This window comes from Ambystoma mexicanum, chromosome 9 (assembly GCF_040938575.1).
Source record: "Ambystoma mexicanum isolate Mex_15411 chromosome 9, UKY_AmexF1_1, whole genome shotgun sequence".
In the NCBI taxonomy this organism is placed as follows: domain Eukaryota; kingdom Metazoa; phylum Chordata; class Amphibia; order Caudata; family Ambystomatidae; genus Ambystoma; species Ambystoma mexicanum.
Window position 1 is genome coordinate 13737536 of NC_090931.1, and position 17620 is coordinate 13755155.

The 17620-nt window shown below is 51.2% G+C and overlaps 1 protein-coding gene across 1 annotated transcript in view; it reads right to left on the reverse strand.

The window, feature by feature from the left end:
- Positions 1 to 15536, reverse strand: part of VSIG10L2 (V-set and immunoglobulin domain containing 10 like 2) — a 488239-nt gene extending 472703 nt beyond the window's left edge. Inside the window, exons 1-2 of the mRNA XM_069614080.1 lie at positions 15339 to 15536; positions 4818 to 5156 (exon numbers count right to left, since the gene is read on the reverse strand). Of these exons, the coding sequence (XP_069470181.1) occupies positions 4818 to 5156; positions 15339 to 15417 (418 nt within the window). The 5' untranslated portion in view covers positions 15418 to 15536. The remainder of the gene's footprint in view (positions 1 to 4817; positions 5157 to 15338) is intronic.
- Positions 15537 to 17620: the final 2084 nt, after the last annotated feature.

Sequence of the window (17620 nt, forward strand, 5' to 3'; positions counted from 1 at the left end):
CCGCTCGACCCTAGAATCGGGGGTTGGGTCGAGCGCTTCTTGTTTCACCTCGAATACAATACCCGCTTTCGGTCGCATCAGGCCAATCCATGTGCAAGCCGTTATCCAACCCACGCCTGAGGTCTCTCTCCAGGTAACGATCATCATAGACTCTGGGGCTACGGGCAATTATATCGACATCGCACTTGCTCATTCCATGAACCTACCCCTTCTGACCAAGACCTGGCCCGAACCAGTGCAGGCAGTCGACGGAACATCTCTGATATCTGGGCCTATTAAGCAACAGACAGCTCCAATGCTCCTGACAATTCAATCTATACACAAGGAAACCCTGAGCTTTGACCTTATTGCAATGCCCCGATTCGGCCATATATTGGGGATACCTTGGCTCCAGGAACATAACCCATTGATAGATTGGAAAGCAGGTTCCGTGCACTTTGAATCAGATCTCTGCCAACATTATTGTCTTCACGCAATCACCAGGGACACCACACCAGCCCAGGCTTTGGGGGCCATTGCCCATCTGATCCTTGGAGATACTACAGTCCCCCCGATAGGACACCATACAGTGGGTCTGATTTCCAGACTAGTTCCTGTCCAATACCAGGACTATGCCGGGTGTTTGATCGGGGTTCATCTGAAGTGCTACCACCACACCGCCCATATGACTGTCCGATAGACCTGATACCTGACAGCACCATTCCCACCGGCCGGATCTATTCCCTATCCCCCGCTGAAGACCTAGTTCTGAAGGAATATATCCAGAAATCCCTACGCTTAGGTCACATATGCCCTTCCACTTCCCCAGCGGCTAGTCCCATCTTCTTCGTCCCCAAAAAAGAGGGTGATCTACGCCTGTGCGTGGATTATCGCCGGATTAATGCTATCACAGAGAAAAAAATGGTATCCTATTCCCCGGATTGCGCCCTTGCTTGATCGTCTCACTCACGCATCGGTCTTCACTAAGTTAGACCTTCGCTGGGCCTACAACCTGGTTAGTATACGCCCTGGCGATGAATGGAAGACCGCCTTTTGCACTCGCTATGGGCTATATGAATACACGGTAATGTCATATGGCTTATGCAACGCTCCGGCCACGTTCCTGAGGTTTATGAATGACATCTTTTCCGATATCCTGGACGTGTTCGTTGTGGTCTATCTAGACGACATTCTGATTTTCTCTCGGAACCTGAAAGAACACGTACAACATGTATGGGAGGTGCTAACCCGCCTGCAAAAACACTCCCTGTTCGCCAAACCTGAGAAGTGTCAGTTCCATGCAGACACCGTGGAGTTTCTTGGTTTTCACATCACGCCTGGGGAGTTGGCCATGAACACATCCAAGGTGAGGGCTGTATTAGACTGGCCCATTCCCAAAACCCTGAAGGCGTTACAATCATTTCTTGGCTTCGCTAATTTCTATAGGGTTTTATCTCTGGGTTCTCTTCTCTAGTGGCTCCTCTCACCTCTTTGACGAGTCCTCGCAATCCTTTTCTATGGACAGAGACACACAAACAGGCCTTCGAGGCCTTAAAACTAGCGTTCACTACCGCTCCTATCCTACAACACCCGGACCAAGAACTGCCATTCATTGTAGAGGCTGACGCACCCTCCTTTGCCTTGGGTGCGGTTTTGTCACAGACATATCCCACCACCGGCTGGCTTCAGCCTGTGACTTTTCATTCTCGTAAGTTCACCGACGCCGAGGCTCATTACACAGTAACTGAAAAAGAACTGCTGGCAGTCATGGATGCCTTCCGTGTTTGGCGGCATCACAGGCGGCATCACCTCTTGGGTGCCAAACACCGGGTCACGGTATACTCAGATCACCAGAACCTGCAGGACTTAGCGTCCCTGAAGTGTATTAACAGCAGGCAAGTCAAGTGGCATTTGTTCTTTGCAGCTTTCGATTTTGTCATCAAGCATTGTTCGGGCTCTGCCCACGGAAAGGCCGATGCCTTGTCCCGATCCCCTGGGGGGGTGGCCTTGCCGGTATTTCCTGACACGCTCCTAGACTGTGGCAAGGTGGTTTGTTTATGCACCCCGTCTCTGCCCTTACTGGAAGCTGTATGGAGATGGGTTATCCTACACCCCGACCAATTGTCCGAATGGAACCTTGTGTTTCGTGATGGTCTGCCCTTGGTCTCTGATTATTCCTGCCCACTACAGATACCCGAAACATGGCCCTAGAGTGGTCCCACGACGCCCCTCTTCACGGACACCCCGGCCAATCACGTACATTGGCATTATTGAAACGATGGTGCTGGTGGCCGTCCATGAAAAGGGACGTGGACTGCTACGTCAACGCCTGTGCAATCTGCGCCCAATGTAAACATCGTAGGGGTCGCCCTGTGGGTCTCCTCCTTCCCTTGCCTATCCCTCCTAGGCCCTGGCACACGTTAACCATGGATTTCATGACCGACTTACCCCGGGTCCAGGGTTTCGACACTCTGTGGGTAGTAATCGATTCCTTTTCTAAAATGGCTTGCTTTATTCCCTGCAAGGGAATCCCCTCTGCTCCTGCACTGGCTAAGTTGTTCTTTGTGAGCATTTTTTGTCTCTTCGGTCTGCCTTCGGTTCTCATTTCTGACAGGGGTTGTCAATTTATATATCGCGCTTTTGGCGTGCACTGACCAAACTGCTCGGTATCGTCCACTTCTCATCGGCATATCATCCCGAGACGGACGGTCAGACCGAGAGGCTCAATCAAACCTTGGAGCAGTACTTATGCTGTCTGACCCTGCAACAACAGTCATCATGGCTCCAAGTGGTGCATCTCGCGGAATTCGCATATAACAATGCTGTTCATTCTTCCACTGGTTTCTCCCCCTTCTATGTCCTGTACGGTCAGCACCCCCGTGTCTTGCACATTCCTGATTTGTCTTCCTCCGTCAACCCGGCCGCTGCGGCTTGCGTTAGGGACCTGGTCTCCATCCATGCTCAGACCTCGACCCATCTCCTCGAGGCTCAGGCATCTATGAAGGCGCAGGCCGACAAACAATGGGTGATGGCCCCGTTGTATTCAGTGGGGTCCCGCGTCTGGTTATCAACTAGGCACTTACGGCTGGTGGGTTGTAGGAAGCTCTTGCCTCGCTTTGTTGTCCTTATGTGGTGTCCCGGGTAATCAACCCTATGGCCTATTGTCTTATTCTCCCAGGGTCTTGGCGGATTCACCCGGTTTTCCATGTTTCCTTACTCAAGCCCTGTCCCAGCCCTACTCGGCTTCGTGCCCCAGTGGCCCCGGTTTCTCTGGCCTCTCCTGATGTTTTCGAGATCTCTGCAGTCCTGGGCTCCCGTGTTTGTAGGGGTCGCCTTCAGTATCTAGTGGAGTGGTCTGGTTATGGGTTCGAGGAGAGGTCCTGGGTCCCTGCTGTTGATGTCCAAGCTCCCCACCTGGTGGCCCAGTCCCGTAGGGACAATCCTTCCTGCCCACGGGGTCATGGGCCTTTTGGGAGGGCTCTGTCATGCACTCACACCTACACCTCAGGGTTCCCTGGGTTCCCAGTACCCCCTCCACTGCTCCTGATTCCCCAGTCCTCATGCCCGGTTTCGGGACTCACATGTGTCCTCCCCGATTTCCTGTGTGCCAATACATGTGCTTCAACCTACAGTCCGCTCGCGGAGACGCCCACTTCAGTGGCGAGTTCCGTGGCAGTTATGGGACCGGCTTCGTGCTTCGCTTCGCATGCCACGACCAACGCTCGTCACGCACGTGATGCGGCCACAATCCACGGGATCAGAAGGACAAGCATAAGTGGTGTAATTGCGGGTCACGTGTCCGGAAGGACACGCTCACGTGATGCGCGTATGTGTCACGTGTCCAGGAAGTGAAGGAAGCGTCAGTATTTAAACAGCCGCATCAGAACACTCGATGCTTCACAGCTGTTTAAATCGGACACTGTTCGGAGCTAAGGATATTGACTTTTGGATTACCTGGAAACCGACCTCGGATTGAATTAAGGATTTGTTCTCGGACCTCCCTGGCTTTGTCTTCTGGTTTTGTTTGATTTTCTCGTTACGGATCACAGACTGCTTCTTGGACGCCTGCTTGCTCAATACTTTTGCACTACGTTCTCTGGTTTTCTTGCCCGGACTCTGATATCAGGTGGGCCCGGTACACGAAACAACACCTGACCTATTGGCACACGTCCCCTGCTGAGAGGACGCTTGGTGGGTCCCGGAATCCCTACTATAGGTACAGAAAAGTCATCACTGCCCCTGTTGGTAAGACCATTCCATTTGTTATTGTCTGGTTAGTGATTGCTGTTTGGGCTGTATAACTTAGCCAGTGCTTTCTTTGCAGTGGTCCAAGGTTCCCAGAGGTCTGCAGTTCCGGAAGATCATCTCCCACCTGTGGCCTCAAAGGTTGTACAGGGAGTACTTTTGACTCTCTCTGTGTGTCACTTGTGGACAGAACACTCTTCTGACTACACGACAGTCAAGACACAACACTAGAACAATAACCTTGAGATACTTTCTGATGCCTTACAGATGGTGTAATTGTTTACGTACCTAGAACAATAACCTTGAGATACTTTCTAATGCCTTACAGCTGGTGTAATTGTTTACGTACCTAGAACAATAACCTTGAGATACTTTCTAATGCCTTACAGATGGTGTAAATGTTTACATACCTAGAACAATAACCTTGAGATACTTTCTAATGCCTTACAGGTGGTGTAAATGTTTACATACCTAGATCAATAACCTTGAGATACTTTCTAATGCCTTACAGATGGTGTAAATGTTTATGTACCTAGAACCATGACCTTGAGATACTTTCTGATGCCTTACAGATGGTGTAAATGTTTACGTACCTAGAACCTTGACCTTGATGTAGATGGGCTTGACATCCTCTTGCTCGTAGGGGACCTGGCAGACAAATTGACCTTCTGCGGCAGTCTGCAGGTTGTGGATGATCAAGCTGTTGTTGACCATTTGGACGTCGCCGAGGACCCTGGCGATCCCGTGCACACGGGATGAGTGGCCATAGCGCGTTGCGATGGCTAGCGGCAGGCTAGTGTTCGCTCCCACGAAGTTCCAGATGATGTACTCGAGTGAAGTAAACTCTGCACAGTCGAGCTGCACAGAGTTGCCCAGGACGCCCTTCACCGTCTTCTCCAAAATGCTCTCATCGGATACTCGAAGCAGCACACCTGGGAAGGGAGGAAAGACAAGGACATATCAAAGTGGAGCCTCTCATGCTACGACCAGAGTCCAGTTAGAGATTTAAAGGAGCCATGTCTTTTAGAGATGGACTGCGGGCACGTGCTGTGAGAGGGCGGCCATCTTGCAGGCATTCTCTCTGGCTTTAAGAATAGCGCCTACTCTCTCTGACAGGGAGGTAATGGTTTTAGGAGCAAAGGAGAGAGGGATGCAAACGTGTTTATGGACTAAACCGGAATGCTGGAATTCTTCGCCTTCGGACATGGCCACAGAACTCCAAATTGTAGCACTTAAGACGTTAAAAAAATCTTCATTTACTCGATTGCACTGTTCTCTTCTTTTGCATTTCGTATGATACTTACATGTAATGTCATTTCCCATGCGGGATTCTTATACCTACACTGGTTCAGCGCTCACACGTGTTGGCAGAGCCGCCCCAACATAGTTTCTGAGGGAGACTTGACAGGCAACGCCCCGGGTTTTTCTGAGCACATTATCACGCCCGTCTTTTGCCTGTTCCTCGCTATAAAGCGGGTGCAATGGTGATTACATTTCACGTGACCAGAGTCGTGATTGGGTCTTTATAAAAGGGAATGCATTCCTACTGAACCGCACCCAGACAGTTTGGGTACATAAAAGCCGGATCTCAATAAACTTCAAGCCTTGTAACATTTTACCTCCTATTGCTGTACACCCCCCAGCCCCCCACACCAGAGGCGACGAGGAACGTGACAGACCCCATTTGAAAGGGCTTTCCCCAAACACCAGGTCGCCTATAAAGTGCTGAGGGAGGCGTGTGAGCCTCAATGGTAGGAGGTCCTCTTTGAGGCTGTTTCAGAATCTCTTTGCAGCTGAATCCGGCCACGCCTCAGATGTCACAGCTGATGGAAATGAAGCAGCTGTGGCCCTAACTTACTCGATCCTTATTTCAATCACTAACTTTATGTCACATCACACAGCCATTCATGCCGGACACCTCCCACTCCTGCCGGATGATAAGGGCAGCTCTTAGCCAACTCACTCTTATATATTATGGGTGTTGTGTTACTGCTGCAAACATTTGCACACACAACCTGCACCAAACCCACCGTGGCGTGAGCGCATTTGATCCTCTGGTAATTGATCGCATGCAGGCATTTTTTCCGGACATTTTGCCGCGATCAATTATCAGACGATCAAACACCACCAAACCAAAATCAGGATACAAATGACAGCATGAACACATAATATCACAAGAAGTACAATCTACACATTTACAATAAAAAAGGATCCGAACAGCGAGAGTAGACAATTTACCATGTAGAAAAAAGGAAGAGTTTCAGGTTTTTACGAAAATGCATTAAAGATGCGGAATAGCAAAGGAAAAGGCCTGCCTGCAGGCGGGGGGCGCACAGGGGGGGCGCACGAGCCTTCCAGCCGCAGAGCAGCAAACTGCAGCAGAGAGAGCAGGCGTGCAGGTGAACTGCAGCAAAGTGGAGCAGGGAGAGCAGGCGTGCAGGTGAACTGCAGTAAAGCGGAGCAGAGAGAGCAGGCGTGCAGGTGAACTGGAGCAGAGAGAGCAGGCGTGCAGGTGAACTGCAGCAAAGTGGAGCAGGGAGAGCAGGCGTGCAGGTGAACTGCAGCAAAGTGGAGCAGAGAGGAGAGCAGGCGTGCAGGTGAACTGCAGCAAAGTGGAGCAGAGAGGAGAGCAGGCGTGCAGGTGAACTGCAGCAAAGTGGAGCAGGGAGAGCAGGCGTGCAGGTGAACTGCAGCAAAGTGGAGCAGGGAGAGCAGGCGTGCAGGTGAACTGCAGCAAACTGGAGCAGAGAGAACAGGCATGCAGGTGAACTGCAGCAACGTGGAGCAGAGGGGGAGCAGGCGTGCAGGTGAACTGCAGCAAAGTGGAGCAGAGAGGAGAGCAGGCGTGCAGGTGAACTGCAGCAAAGTGGTGCACAGAGAGCCGGCGTGCAGGTGAACTGCAGCAAACTGGAGCAGAGAGAACAGGCATGCAGGTGAACTGCAGCAAAGTGGAGCAGAGAGAGCAGGCGTGCAGGTGAACTGTAGCAAAGTGGAGCAGAGAGGAGAGCAGGTGTGCAGGTGAACTGCAGCAAAGTGGCGCATAGAGAGCAGGCGTGCAGGTGAACTGCAGCAAACTGGAGCAGAGAGAGCAGGCGTGCAGGTGAACTACAGCAAAATGGAGCATAGAGAGCAGGCGTGCAGGTGAACTGCAGCAAACTGGAGCAGAGAGAACAGGCATGCAGGTGAACTGCAGTAAAGCGGAGCAGGGAGAGCAGGCGTGCAGGTGAACTGCAGAAAAGTGGAGCAGAGAGGAGAGCAGACGTGCAGGTGAACTGCAGCAAAGTGGTGCACATAGAGCCGGCGTGCAGGTGAACTGCAGCAAACTGGAGCAGAGAGAACAGGCATGCAGGTGAACTGCAGCAAAGTGGAGCAGAGAGAGCAGGCGTGCAGGTGAACTGTAGCAAAGTGGAGCAGAGAGGAGAGCAGGCGTGCAGGTGAACTGCAGCAAAGTGGAGCATAGAGGTGTGCAGGTGAACTGCAGCAAAGTGGAGCATAGAAGAGAGCAGGCGTGCAGGTGAACTGCAGCAAAGTGGAGCAGGGAGAGCAGGCGTGCAGGTGGACTGCAGCAAAAGGGAGCATAGAGAGCAGGCGTGCAGGTGAACTGCAGCAAAGTGGAGCAGAGAGGAGAGCAGGCGTGCAGGTGAACTGCAGCAAAGTGGAGCATAGAGGAGAGCAGGCGTACAGGTGAACTACAGCAAAATGGAGCAGAGAGAGCAGGCGTGCAGATAAACTGCAGCAAAGTGGAGCATAGAGGAGAGCGGTCGTGCAGGTGAACTGCAGGAAAGTGGAGCAGAGAGAGCAGGTGTGCAGGTGAACTGCAGCAAAGTGGAGCAGAGAAAGCAGGCATGCAGGTGAACTGCAGCAAAGTGGAGCAGAGAGGTGTGCAGGTGAACTGCAGCAAAGTGGAGCATAGAGGAGAGCAGGCGTGCAGGTGAACTGCAGCAAAGAGGAGCAGGGAGAGCAGGAGTGAAAGTGAACTGCAGCAAAAGGGAGCATAGAGAGCAGGCGAACTGCAGCATAGTAGAGCAGAGAGAGCAGGCATGCAGGTGAACTGCAGCAAAGTGGAGCAGGGAGAGCAGGCGTGCAGGTGAACTGCAGCAAAGTGGAGCAAAGAGAGCAGGTGTGTAGGTGAACTGCAGCAAAGTGGAGCAGGGAGAGCAGGCGTGCAGGTGAACTGCAGCAAACTGGAGCAGAGAGAACAGGCATGCAGGTGAACTGCAGCAACGTGGAGCAGAGGGGGAGCAGGCGTGCAGGTGAACTGCAGCAAAGTGGAGCAGAGAGGAGAGCAGGCGTGCAGGTGAACTGCAGCAAAGTGGTGCACAGAGAGCCGGCGTGCAGGTGAACTGCAGCAAACTGGAGCAGAGAGAACAGGCATGCAGGTGAACTGCAGCAAAGTGGAGCAGAGAGAGCAGGCGTGCAGGTGAACTGTAGCAAAGTGGAGCAGAGAGGAGAGCAGGTGTGCAGGTGAACTGCAGCAAAGTGGCGCATAGAGAGCAGGCGTGCAGGTGAACTGCAGCAAACTGGAGCAGAGAGAGCAGGCGTGCAGGTGAACTACAGCAAAATGGAGCATAGAGAACAGGCATGCAGGTGAACTGCAGCAAAGTGGAGCAGAGAGAGCAGGCGTGCAGGTGAACTGTAGCAAAGTGGAGCAGAGAGGAGAGCAGGTGTGCAGGTGAACTGCAGCAAAGTGGCGCATAGAGAGCAGGCGTGCAGGTGAACTGCAGCAAACTGGAGCAGAGAGAGCAGGCGTGCAGGTGAACTGCAGCAAACTGGAGCAGAGAGAACAGGCATGCAGGTGAACTGCAGTAAAGCGGAGCAGGGAGAGCAGGCGTGCAGGTGAACTGCAGAAAAGTGGAGCAGAGAGGAGAGCAGACGTGCAGGTGAACTGCAGCAAAGTGGTGCACATAGAGCCGGCGTGCAGGTGAACTGCAGCAAACTGGAGCAGAGAGAACAGGCATGCAGGTGAACTGCAGCAAAGTGGAGCAGAGAGAGCAGGCGTGCAGGTGAACTGTAGCAAAGTGGAGCAGAGAGGAGAGCAGGTGTGCAGGTGAACTGCAGCAAAGTGGTGCATAGAGAGCAGGCGTGCAGGTGAACTGCAGCAAAGTGGAGCATAGAGGTGTGCAGGTGAACTGCAGCAAAGTGGAGCATAGAAGAGAGCAGGCGTGCAGGTGAACTGCAGCAAAGTGGAGCAGGGAGAGCAGGCGTGCAGGTGGACTGCAGCAAAAGGGAGCATAGAGAGCAGGCGTGCAGGTGAACTGCAGCAAAGTGGAGCAGAGAGGAGAGCAGGCGTGCAGGTGAACTGCAGCAAAGTGGAGCATAGAGGAGAGCAGGCGTACAGGTGAACTACAGCAAAATGGAGCAGAGAGAGCAGGCGTGCAGATAAACTGCAGCAAAGTGGAGCATAGAGGAGAGCGGTCGTGCAGGTGAACTGCAGGAAAGTGGAGCAGAGAGAGCAGGTGTGCAGGTGAACTGCAGCAAAGTGGAGCAGAGAAAGCAGGCATGCAGGTGAACTGCAGCAAAGTGGAGCAGAGAGGTGTGCAGGTGAACTGCAGCAAAGTGGAGCATAGAGGAGAGCAGGCGTGCAGGTGAACTGCAGCAAAGAGGAGCAGGGAGAGCAGGAGTGAAGGTGAACTGCAGCAAAAGGGAGCATAGAGAGCAGGCGAACTGCAGCATAGTAGAGCAGAGAGAGCAGGCATGCAGGTGAACTGCAGCAAAGTGGAGCAGGGAGAGCAGGCGTGCAGGTGAACTGCAGCAAAGTGGAGCAAAGAGAGCAGGTGTGTAGGTGAACTGCAGCGAAGTGGAGCAGGGAGAGCAGGTGTGCAGGTGAACTGCAGCAAAGTGGAACAGGGAGCGCATGCGTGCAGGTGAACTGCAGCAAAGTGGAGCAGGGAGAGCAGGCGTGCAGGTGAACTGCAGCAAAGTGGAGCAGAGAGAGCAGGCATGCAGGTGAACTGCAGCAAAGTGGAGCATAGAGGAGAGCAGGCGTGCAGGTGAACTGCAGCAAAGTAGAGCAGATAGAGCAGGCGTGCAGGTGAACTGCAGCAAAGTGGAGCAGGGCGAGCAGGTGTGCAGGTGAACTGCAGCAAAGTGGAGGCTTCTCACTAAACATCCAAATCCCAGAGTCTCATGGTGGCCCCTCTGAGAAATAGCAGCCTAACCTGCATAGCGGGGCTTCTCACTAAACATCCAAATCTCAGAGTCTCATGGTGGCCCCTCTCAGAAATAGCAGCCTAAAGTGCATAGCGAGGCTTCTCCCTAAACATCCACATCCCAGAGTCCCATGGGGGCCCCTCTGAGAAATAGCAGCCTAAACTGCATAGAGATGCTTTTCACTAATCTCTCAAATCCCAGAGTCCCATGGGGGCCCCTCTGAGAAATAGCAGCCTTATCTGCATAGTCAGGCTTCTCACTAAACATCCACATCCCAGAGTCTCATGGGGGCCCCTCTGAGAAATAGCAGCCTAACCTGCATAGCGGGGCTTCTCACTAAACATCCAAATCTCAGAGTCTCATGGTGGCCCCTCTGAGAAATAGCAGCCTAAACTGCATAGCGGGGCTTCGCACTAAACATCCAAATCCCAGAGTCCCATGTGGGCCCCTCTGAGAAATAGCAGCCTTATCTGCATAGCGAGGCTTCTCACTAAACATCCACATCCCAGAGTCCCACGGGGGCCCCTCTGAGAAATAGCAGCCTAAACTGCATAGCGAGGCTTCTCCCTAAACATCCATATCCCAGAGTCCCATGTGGGCCCCTCTGAGAAATAGCAGCCTAAACTGCATAGCGAGGCTTCTCACTAAACATCCAAATCTCAGAGTCTCATGGTGGCCCCTCTCAGAAATAGCAGCCTAACCTGCATAGCGGGGCTTCTCACTAAACATCCAAATCTCAGAGTCTCATGGGGACTCCTCTGAGTTCCTTCTGGTGTATTATTTTTTATTTTTTAATTTTATTTAATATGCCTGGTTTATAACAAACCTTTCATAATTCATATCCATATATTTCATCACAATATAAAAATTCCAAACTAAAATATTCCATCCATTAAAAATATACATCAAAGCGAGAAACACAAATTCCTAAAAAGAGGACCTTGCAAATCTCTTCATGGTATATTTAGAGTTTTAACACTTGCTCGAAAAATGTCATGACCGTGAAAATCATTCAGCGGTTCTCCCCGATTATAAACAAATTGCAGTATTCCTCTGGGGTTAAAGTATTAAAACGACTACCAATGTCCCTCAATAATGTGTAATTGTAATTGGGTATTGATAACGCGCTTAATACCTAGAGGTTTAGAAGCGCGGACCTGGCGATGGAACCTGTGTAGCGTGTTGCCCCTGAGCTATCCTCCCGGCCATTCTTAGGTCTTTTAGACCCTTCCATCCAATGACAAGATGTTCAGATGATTAGAATAGGGCTCACTGTCCTCTAGACGCCTCCGTGCATTTAGGACCTCTCCAGTGGGCAAGGTATTCAATCTTAGACGCATCAAGAGACCCCGATTCTGGGGACTGGGGAACTTGCTGAATGGATTTCCTTTCGGGCCCAAGCTCAGAACAGGTCTGGGTGCACCTCTTAACCTTTCCGGGGATTGCCGTTAATATAACATGCTCACCGGTAAGTCTGGGTTACTCAGCCATTCATTACAGTTTTGTTTCCAAATATCTAGGAGCCCGTGCCTACTCACATAAGACCTGAAAGGGAGGGAGTGTGTCTAGATCTACACGTTTCCGAAATAAGGCCAAGGGTTTCCAGCGTATGACAGAGTGGAGGGACTGGAGGCCCAATTCAACTCTAATGACTGCAATCGGCAAGCATTTAGGGGGCTGCAGTATGAATATCCAAAGGTAGCCCTCCATCACCTTCGAAAATGATTATGGAGGTTCCTGGCTGTCTCTGCTCCATATATCAGAATCCTGGCGTAATATCAGCCTACACTCATAAGAAGGCATTGTGGTCAGAGACCTCCTCGTCTAATATCAACCTACTCTGCATAAGAAGGCTTCTCACACTCAGTAACCATCCAAAGCTCTGAGGGCCTCTCCCAGGGCATCCAGGTGTAATATCAGCCTGCCTGCATAAGAGGGCTTCTCACACTCAGTAACCATCCAAAGCTCTGAGGGCCTCTCCCAGGGCATCCAGGTGTAATATCAGCCTGCCTGCATAAGAGGGCTTCTCACACTCAGTAACCATCCAAAGCTCTGAGTCTCCCAGGGCATCCAGGTGTAATATGAGCCTGCCTGCATAAGAGGGCTTCTCAAACCCACTGAACATCAAAACCTCAGAGACTAACATGGGCCACCAAGTCCAATATTAGTCACCACTGCATAAGAAGGCTTCTCACGTTCACTGAACATCCAAAACTCAGAGACTCACAGGCGTCTGCTGGTCTAATATCAGTCTCTGCTGCACAATGAGGCTACTCACACTCTCTAAACATCCAAAACTCAGAGTCTCACAGGTGCCTCCATGTGCAATAAAAGCCTACACTGCATCGCAAGGCTTCTCAAACTCATTAAAATCCAAAACTCAGAGTCTCATGGGGGCCACCCAGTGTAATATCAGTCTCTACTGCATAATGAGGCTACTCAAACTCTCTAAACATTCTCACCTCACAGTCACACAGGGATCCCCGGTTTAATATCAGCCTACATTGCATAAGGCGTCTTCTCACACTAAACATTCTCACCTCAGAGATACATGGGGCCCCCGGTTTAATATCAGCCTACATTGCATAAGGAGTCTTCTTACACTCACTAAACATTCTCACCTCGAGTCACACAGGGGCCCCCAGTGTAATATCAGCCTACATTACATAAGGAGTCTTCTCACACTCACTAAACAGTCCCACCTCAGAGTTACACAGGGTCACTGGTGTAATATCAGCCTGCATTGCATAAGGAGTACTCTCACACTCACTAAACATTCTCGCCCCAGGGTCAAAAGGAGGCCCCCAGTGTAATATCAGCCTACATTGCATAAGGAGTCTTCTCACACTCACAAAACATTCTCACCCCAGAGATACATGGGGCCCCCACTTTAATATCAGCCTACATTGCATAAGGAGTCTTCTTACACTCACTAAACATTCTCACCTCGAGTCACACAGGGACCCCAGTGTAATATCAGCCTACATTACATAAGGAGTCTTCTTACACTCACTAAACAGTCCCACCTCAGAGTTGCACAGAGTCACTGGTGTAATATCAGCCTGCATTGCATAAGGAGTACTCTCACACTCACTAAACATTCTCACCTCAGGCGTCAAAAGGAGGCCCCCAGTGTAATATCAGCCTACATTGCATAAGGAGTCTTCTCACACTCACAAAACATTCTCACCCCAGAGATACATGGGGCCCCCACTTTAATATCAGCCTACATTGCATAAGGAGTCTTCTCACACTCACAAAACATTCTCACCCCAGAGATACATGGGGCCCCCACTTTAATATCAGCCTACATTGCATAAGGAGTCTTCGTATACTCACTAAACATTCTCACCTCAGAGTCACACGGGGCCCCCTGGTGTAATATCAGCCTACATTGCATAAGGAGTCTTCTCACACTCACTAAACATTCTCACCTCGGAGTCACACGGGGCCCCCTGGTGTAATATCAGCCTACATTGCATAAGGAGTCTTCTCACACTCACTAAACATTCTCATCTCGGAGCCACATGGGGCCCCCTGGTGTAATATCAGCTTACATTGCATAAGGAGTCTTCTCACTCAGTGAACATTCTCACCTTAGAGTCACACGGGGCCCCCTGGTGTAATATCAGCCTACATTGCATGGGGAGTCTTTTGACACCCACTAAACATTCTCACCTCAGTAATATCAGAAGTTTTTTCTAACTCGCTGAAAATCCAACACACAAAGGGCCTCATTATAACTCAGGCGGTCCGGAAATAACGGTGGCGGTAAACCTGCCGCCACCGTTGTTTCCACACCGGGTGATCACGACTCCTGCAGGCGAAGGCATCAATCCCGCCAGGTCTGACCTGGCAGGTTTAACACCACCCGCCTGCAGGCGGACGAGGAAACACCGACACCATCATGAGATGGTGCCGATGTTTCCATGATCCCCATTCCCATTGAGTCCCATGGGACTCAATGGGACTCAGTGGGAATGGGGATTCACACCATTCCGCCTCTGGAATTCCCGGGTCACTGGGGTTGTAATGCCCTGGTAATTCTGGGAATCACAGAGGCGGAATGGTAATACAAGTCCGGCGGTAACCAGGAGGTTTTACCACCTCGGTTACCGCCGGAAAAGTCTCATGGGGGGCTCTGAGTGTAATATCAGACTGCAGTGCATAAGAAGACCACCCACGTGGTCACTACACATTCTCACCTCAGAGTCACACAGGGTCCCCCGGGGTCGCATCAGTCTACATTACATACAAACGCTTAAACATCCAACACTCAGAGGACTTCATCTCCAGTAATACCGCCAAAGTCGTTATTGTTACCGCATGCGGTAATTACATGGTGCGCAGTCATTTGTATATTTAAGCGATTTCCCAGGGGTTGGAGTGCAATAGGGCTCCATGGCGTCTGGTAATTACAGCAGGTGGTAATTACTGCAGTGTTAATTACAGCAGGTGGTAATTGCTCCAGTGGTAATTACTGCAGGTGGTAATTACTGCAGTGGTAATTACTGCAGGTGGTAATTACTGCGTGCGCTATTGCTTTCGTGTGGCACCAATTACTGCCTCGCAAAGCAGCTGCGAATACGAATTTCGGGAACGGAACCAGGAATTTGGTGGCGTGGCATAGCAAATGTTGGTTGTTTTACCACTTCTCACGGGGCCACCTGGAAGAATCCTTCAAGGGGACTCTCAGCCCCCTCAGGTGCTTTGCAAGTGATCACACATACGGGTGCTGCAGGGCAGCCTATGGCGGTGCAGAGCGAGTGCCATGCAAGGGCATGGAAGCAGGTCTCTGAGCCCCTCACTGCATCCACTGACCTGCCCCCCCCGCTCACACTCTCCTCAGTGACACCTGTCTGAAAAGCAGCAGTTTACATCCTTCTTTACACTGGGCATCACTCTGGCAAGGGTGCGCATATCTGCATGAGTACGAGACGGGCATCGCAGCATGCAGGACTTACCACATGCCGGGCCTGTGCAGATGCCTAACAAGGCCAGCAGGACCCTGAAATATGAGGTCCTCAATAACCCATAATCCATCTCCCCATGTCGCTCGTCAGGGTCAGCCGGCCTGGTGCTGGAAGGGTACAGTGCCAGTGTACCCACTGCCCACAGAGGTGGCGCTGGATTCGGGGCCCAGCTGGCACATCAAGTTCCTGAAGCCGAAGTAATCTCAACCAGCGAGGGAGCAGCCGTGACTACCCTTTCCACCCCCGTCCCCCCCACTGCCCCTGGCCCCCACACACTGACCAGAGCGAGCTTGGGTTACACTAGTCCTTCCTGACTGCCCTGAATTATTCAGGCCCTGCTTTCTGTTACAGACGAGTGCCTCACCCCTCCTCTGATGCATTATGCAGGGGCGCCCTGTGTGCAGGTGCAGGCCCACTACTGGCACCAGGCCTGGCCGCTGAACCCGCCTGCATTGCTTGTAGCACACGCCCCTATAACAACCCACCTCCCACCCCCCACACCCCCGCTTAAAAGTCTGGCACTGGGACACACCATGGGAAGGTTGTTCCCCAATCAGAGACAGTCTCTATTGCCAGCAGGCAACACCTGGGAGGACCCCCTGCCAAGCTCCTTTCCAAACGTCAGGGACACACCAGGGGAAGGTTGCTCCCGCTCAGAAGTAGCCCAATGCACTCTATTTTCACAGTGGTAGTTGTTAGGCCACTGTGCAGAGAGAGATAATTACATTAATGGTGGCCCTCCAGCAATCCCCCGCCATACTTACATTAATAGTGGCCCTGCAGCAATCCCCTGCTACACTTACATTAATAGTGGCCCGGCAGCATCCCCCCTGCTACACTTACATTAATAGTGGCCCTGCAGCAATACCCCGCTGTACTTACATTAATAGTGGCCCTGCAGCAATATCCCGCTATACTTACATTAATAGTGGCCCTGCAGCAATATCCCACTATACTTACATTAATAGTGGTCCTGCATCAATCCCCCTGCTATAATGACAGTAGTGGCCCTGCAGCAATCCCCCGTTATACTTACATTAATAGTGGCCCTGCAGCAATCCCCCACTATACTTAAATTAATAGTGGCCCTGCAGGAACTCCCCTGCTACACTTACATTAATAGTGGCCCTGCAGCAATATCCCGCTATACTTACATTAATAGTGGCCCTGCAGCAATCCCCTGCTATACTCACATTAATAGTGGCCTTGCAGCAACTCCCCTGCTACACTTACATTTATAGTGGCCCTGCAGCAACCCCCTGCTATACTTACATTAATAGTGGCCCTGCAGCAACCCACACTACACTTACATTAATAGTGGCCCTGCAGCAATCCTCTGCTACACATACATTAATAGTGGCCCTGCAGCAATATCCTGCAATACTTACAGTAATAGTTTCCCTGCAGCAATCCCCCTGCTATACTTACAACAATAGTGGCCCTGCAGCTATCCTTCACTATACTTACATTAATAGTGGCCCTGCAGCAACCCCCTGCTACACTTACTTTAATAGTGGCCATGCAGCAATATCCTGCTATACTTACATCAATAGGGGCCCTGCAGCAACCCCCCTGCTACACTTACATTAATAGTGTCTCTGCAGCATCCCCCCTGCTATACTTACATTAATAGTGGCCCTGCAGCAATATCCTGCAATACTTACATTAATAGTGGTCCTGCAGCAATCCCCCCGCTATAATGACATTAGTAGTGGCCCTGCAGCAAGTCACCTGCTACACTTACATTACTAGTGGCCCTGCAGCAATCCCCTGCTACACTTACATTAATAGTGGCCCTGCAGAAATCCCCCACTATACTTACATTAATAGTGGCCCTGCAGCTATCCCTTGCTATACTTACATTAATAGTGGCCCTGCATCAATCCCCCTGCTATAATGACAGTAGTGGTCCTGCAGCAATCCCCTGCTATACTTTCATTAATAGTGGCCCTGCAGCAACCCCCCTGCTACACTTACATTAATTGTGGCCCTGCAGCAACACCACCTGCTACACTTACATTAATATTGGCCCTGCAGCAACACCACCTGCTACACTTACATTAATAGTGGCTTTGCAGCAACTCCCCTGCTACACTTACATTAATAGTGGCTCTGCAGCAACACCACCTACTACACTTATGTTAATAGTGGCCCTGCAGGAACCCCTCTGCTATACTTACATTAATAGTGGCCCTGCAGCAAACCCTCTGCTATACTTACATTAACAGTGGCCTTGCAGCATCCCCCGGTATACTTACATTAATAGTGGCCCT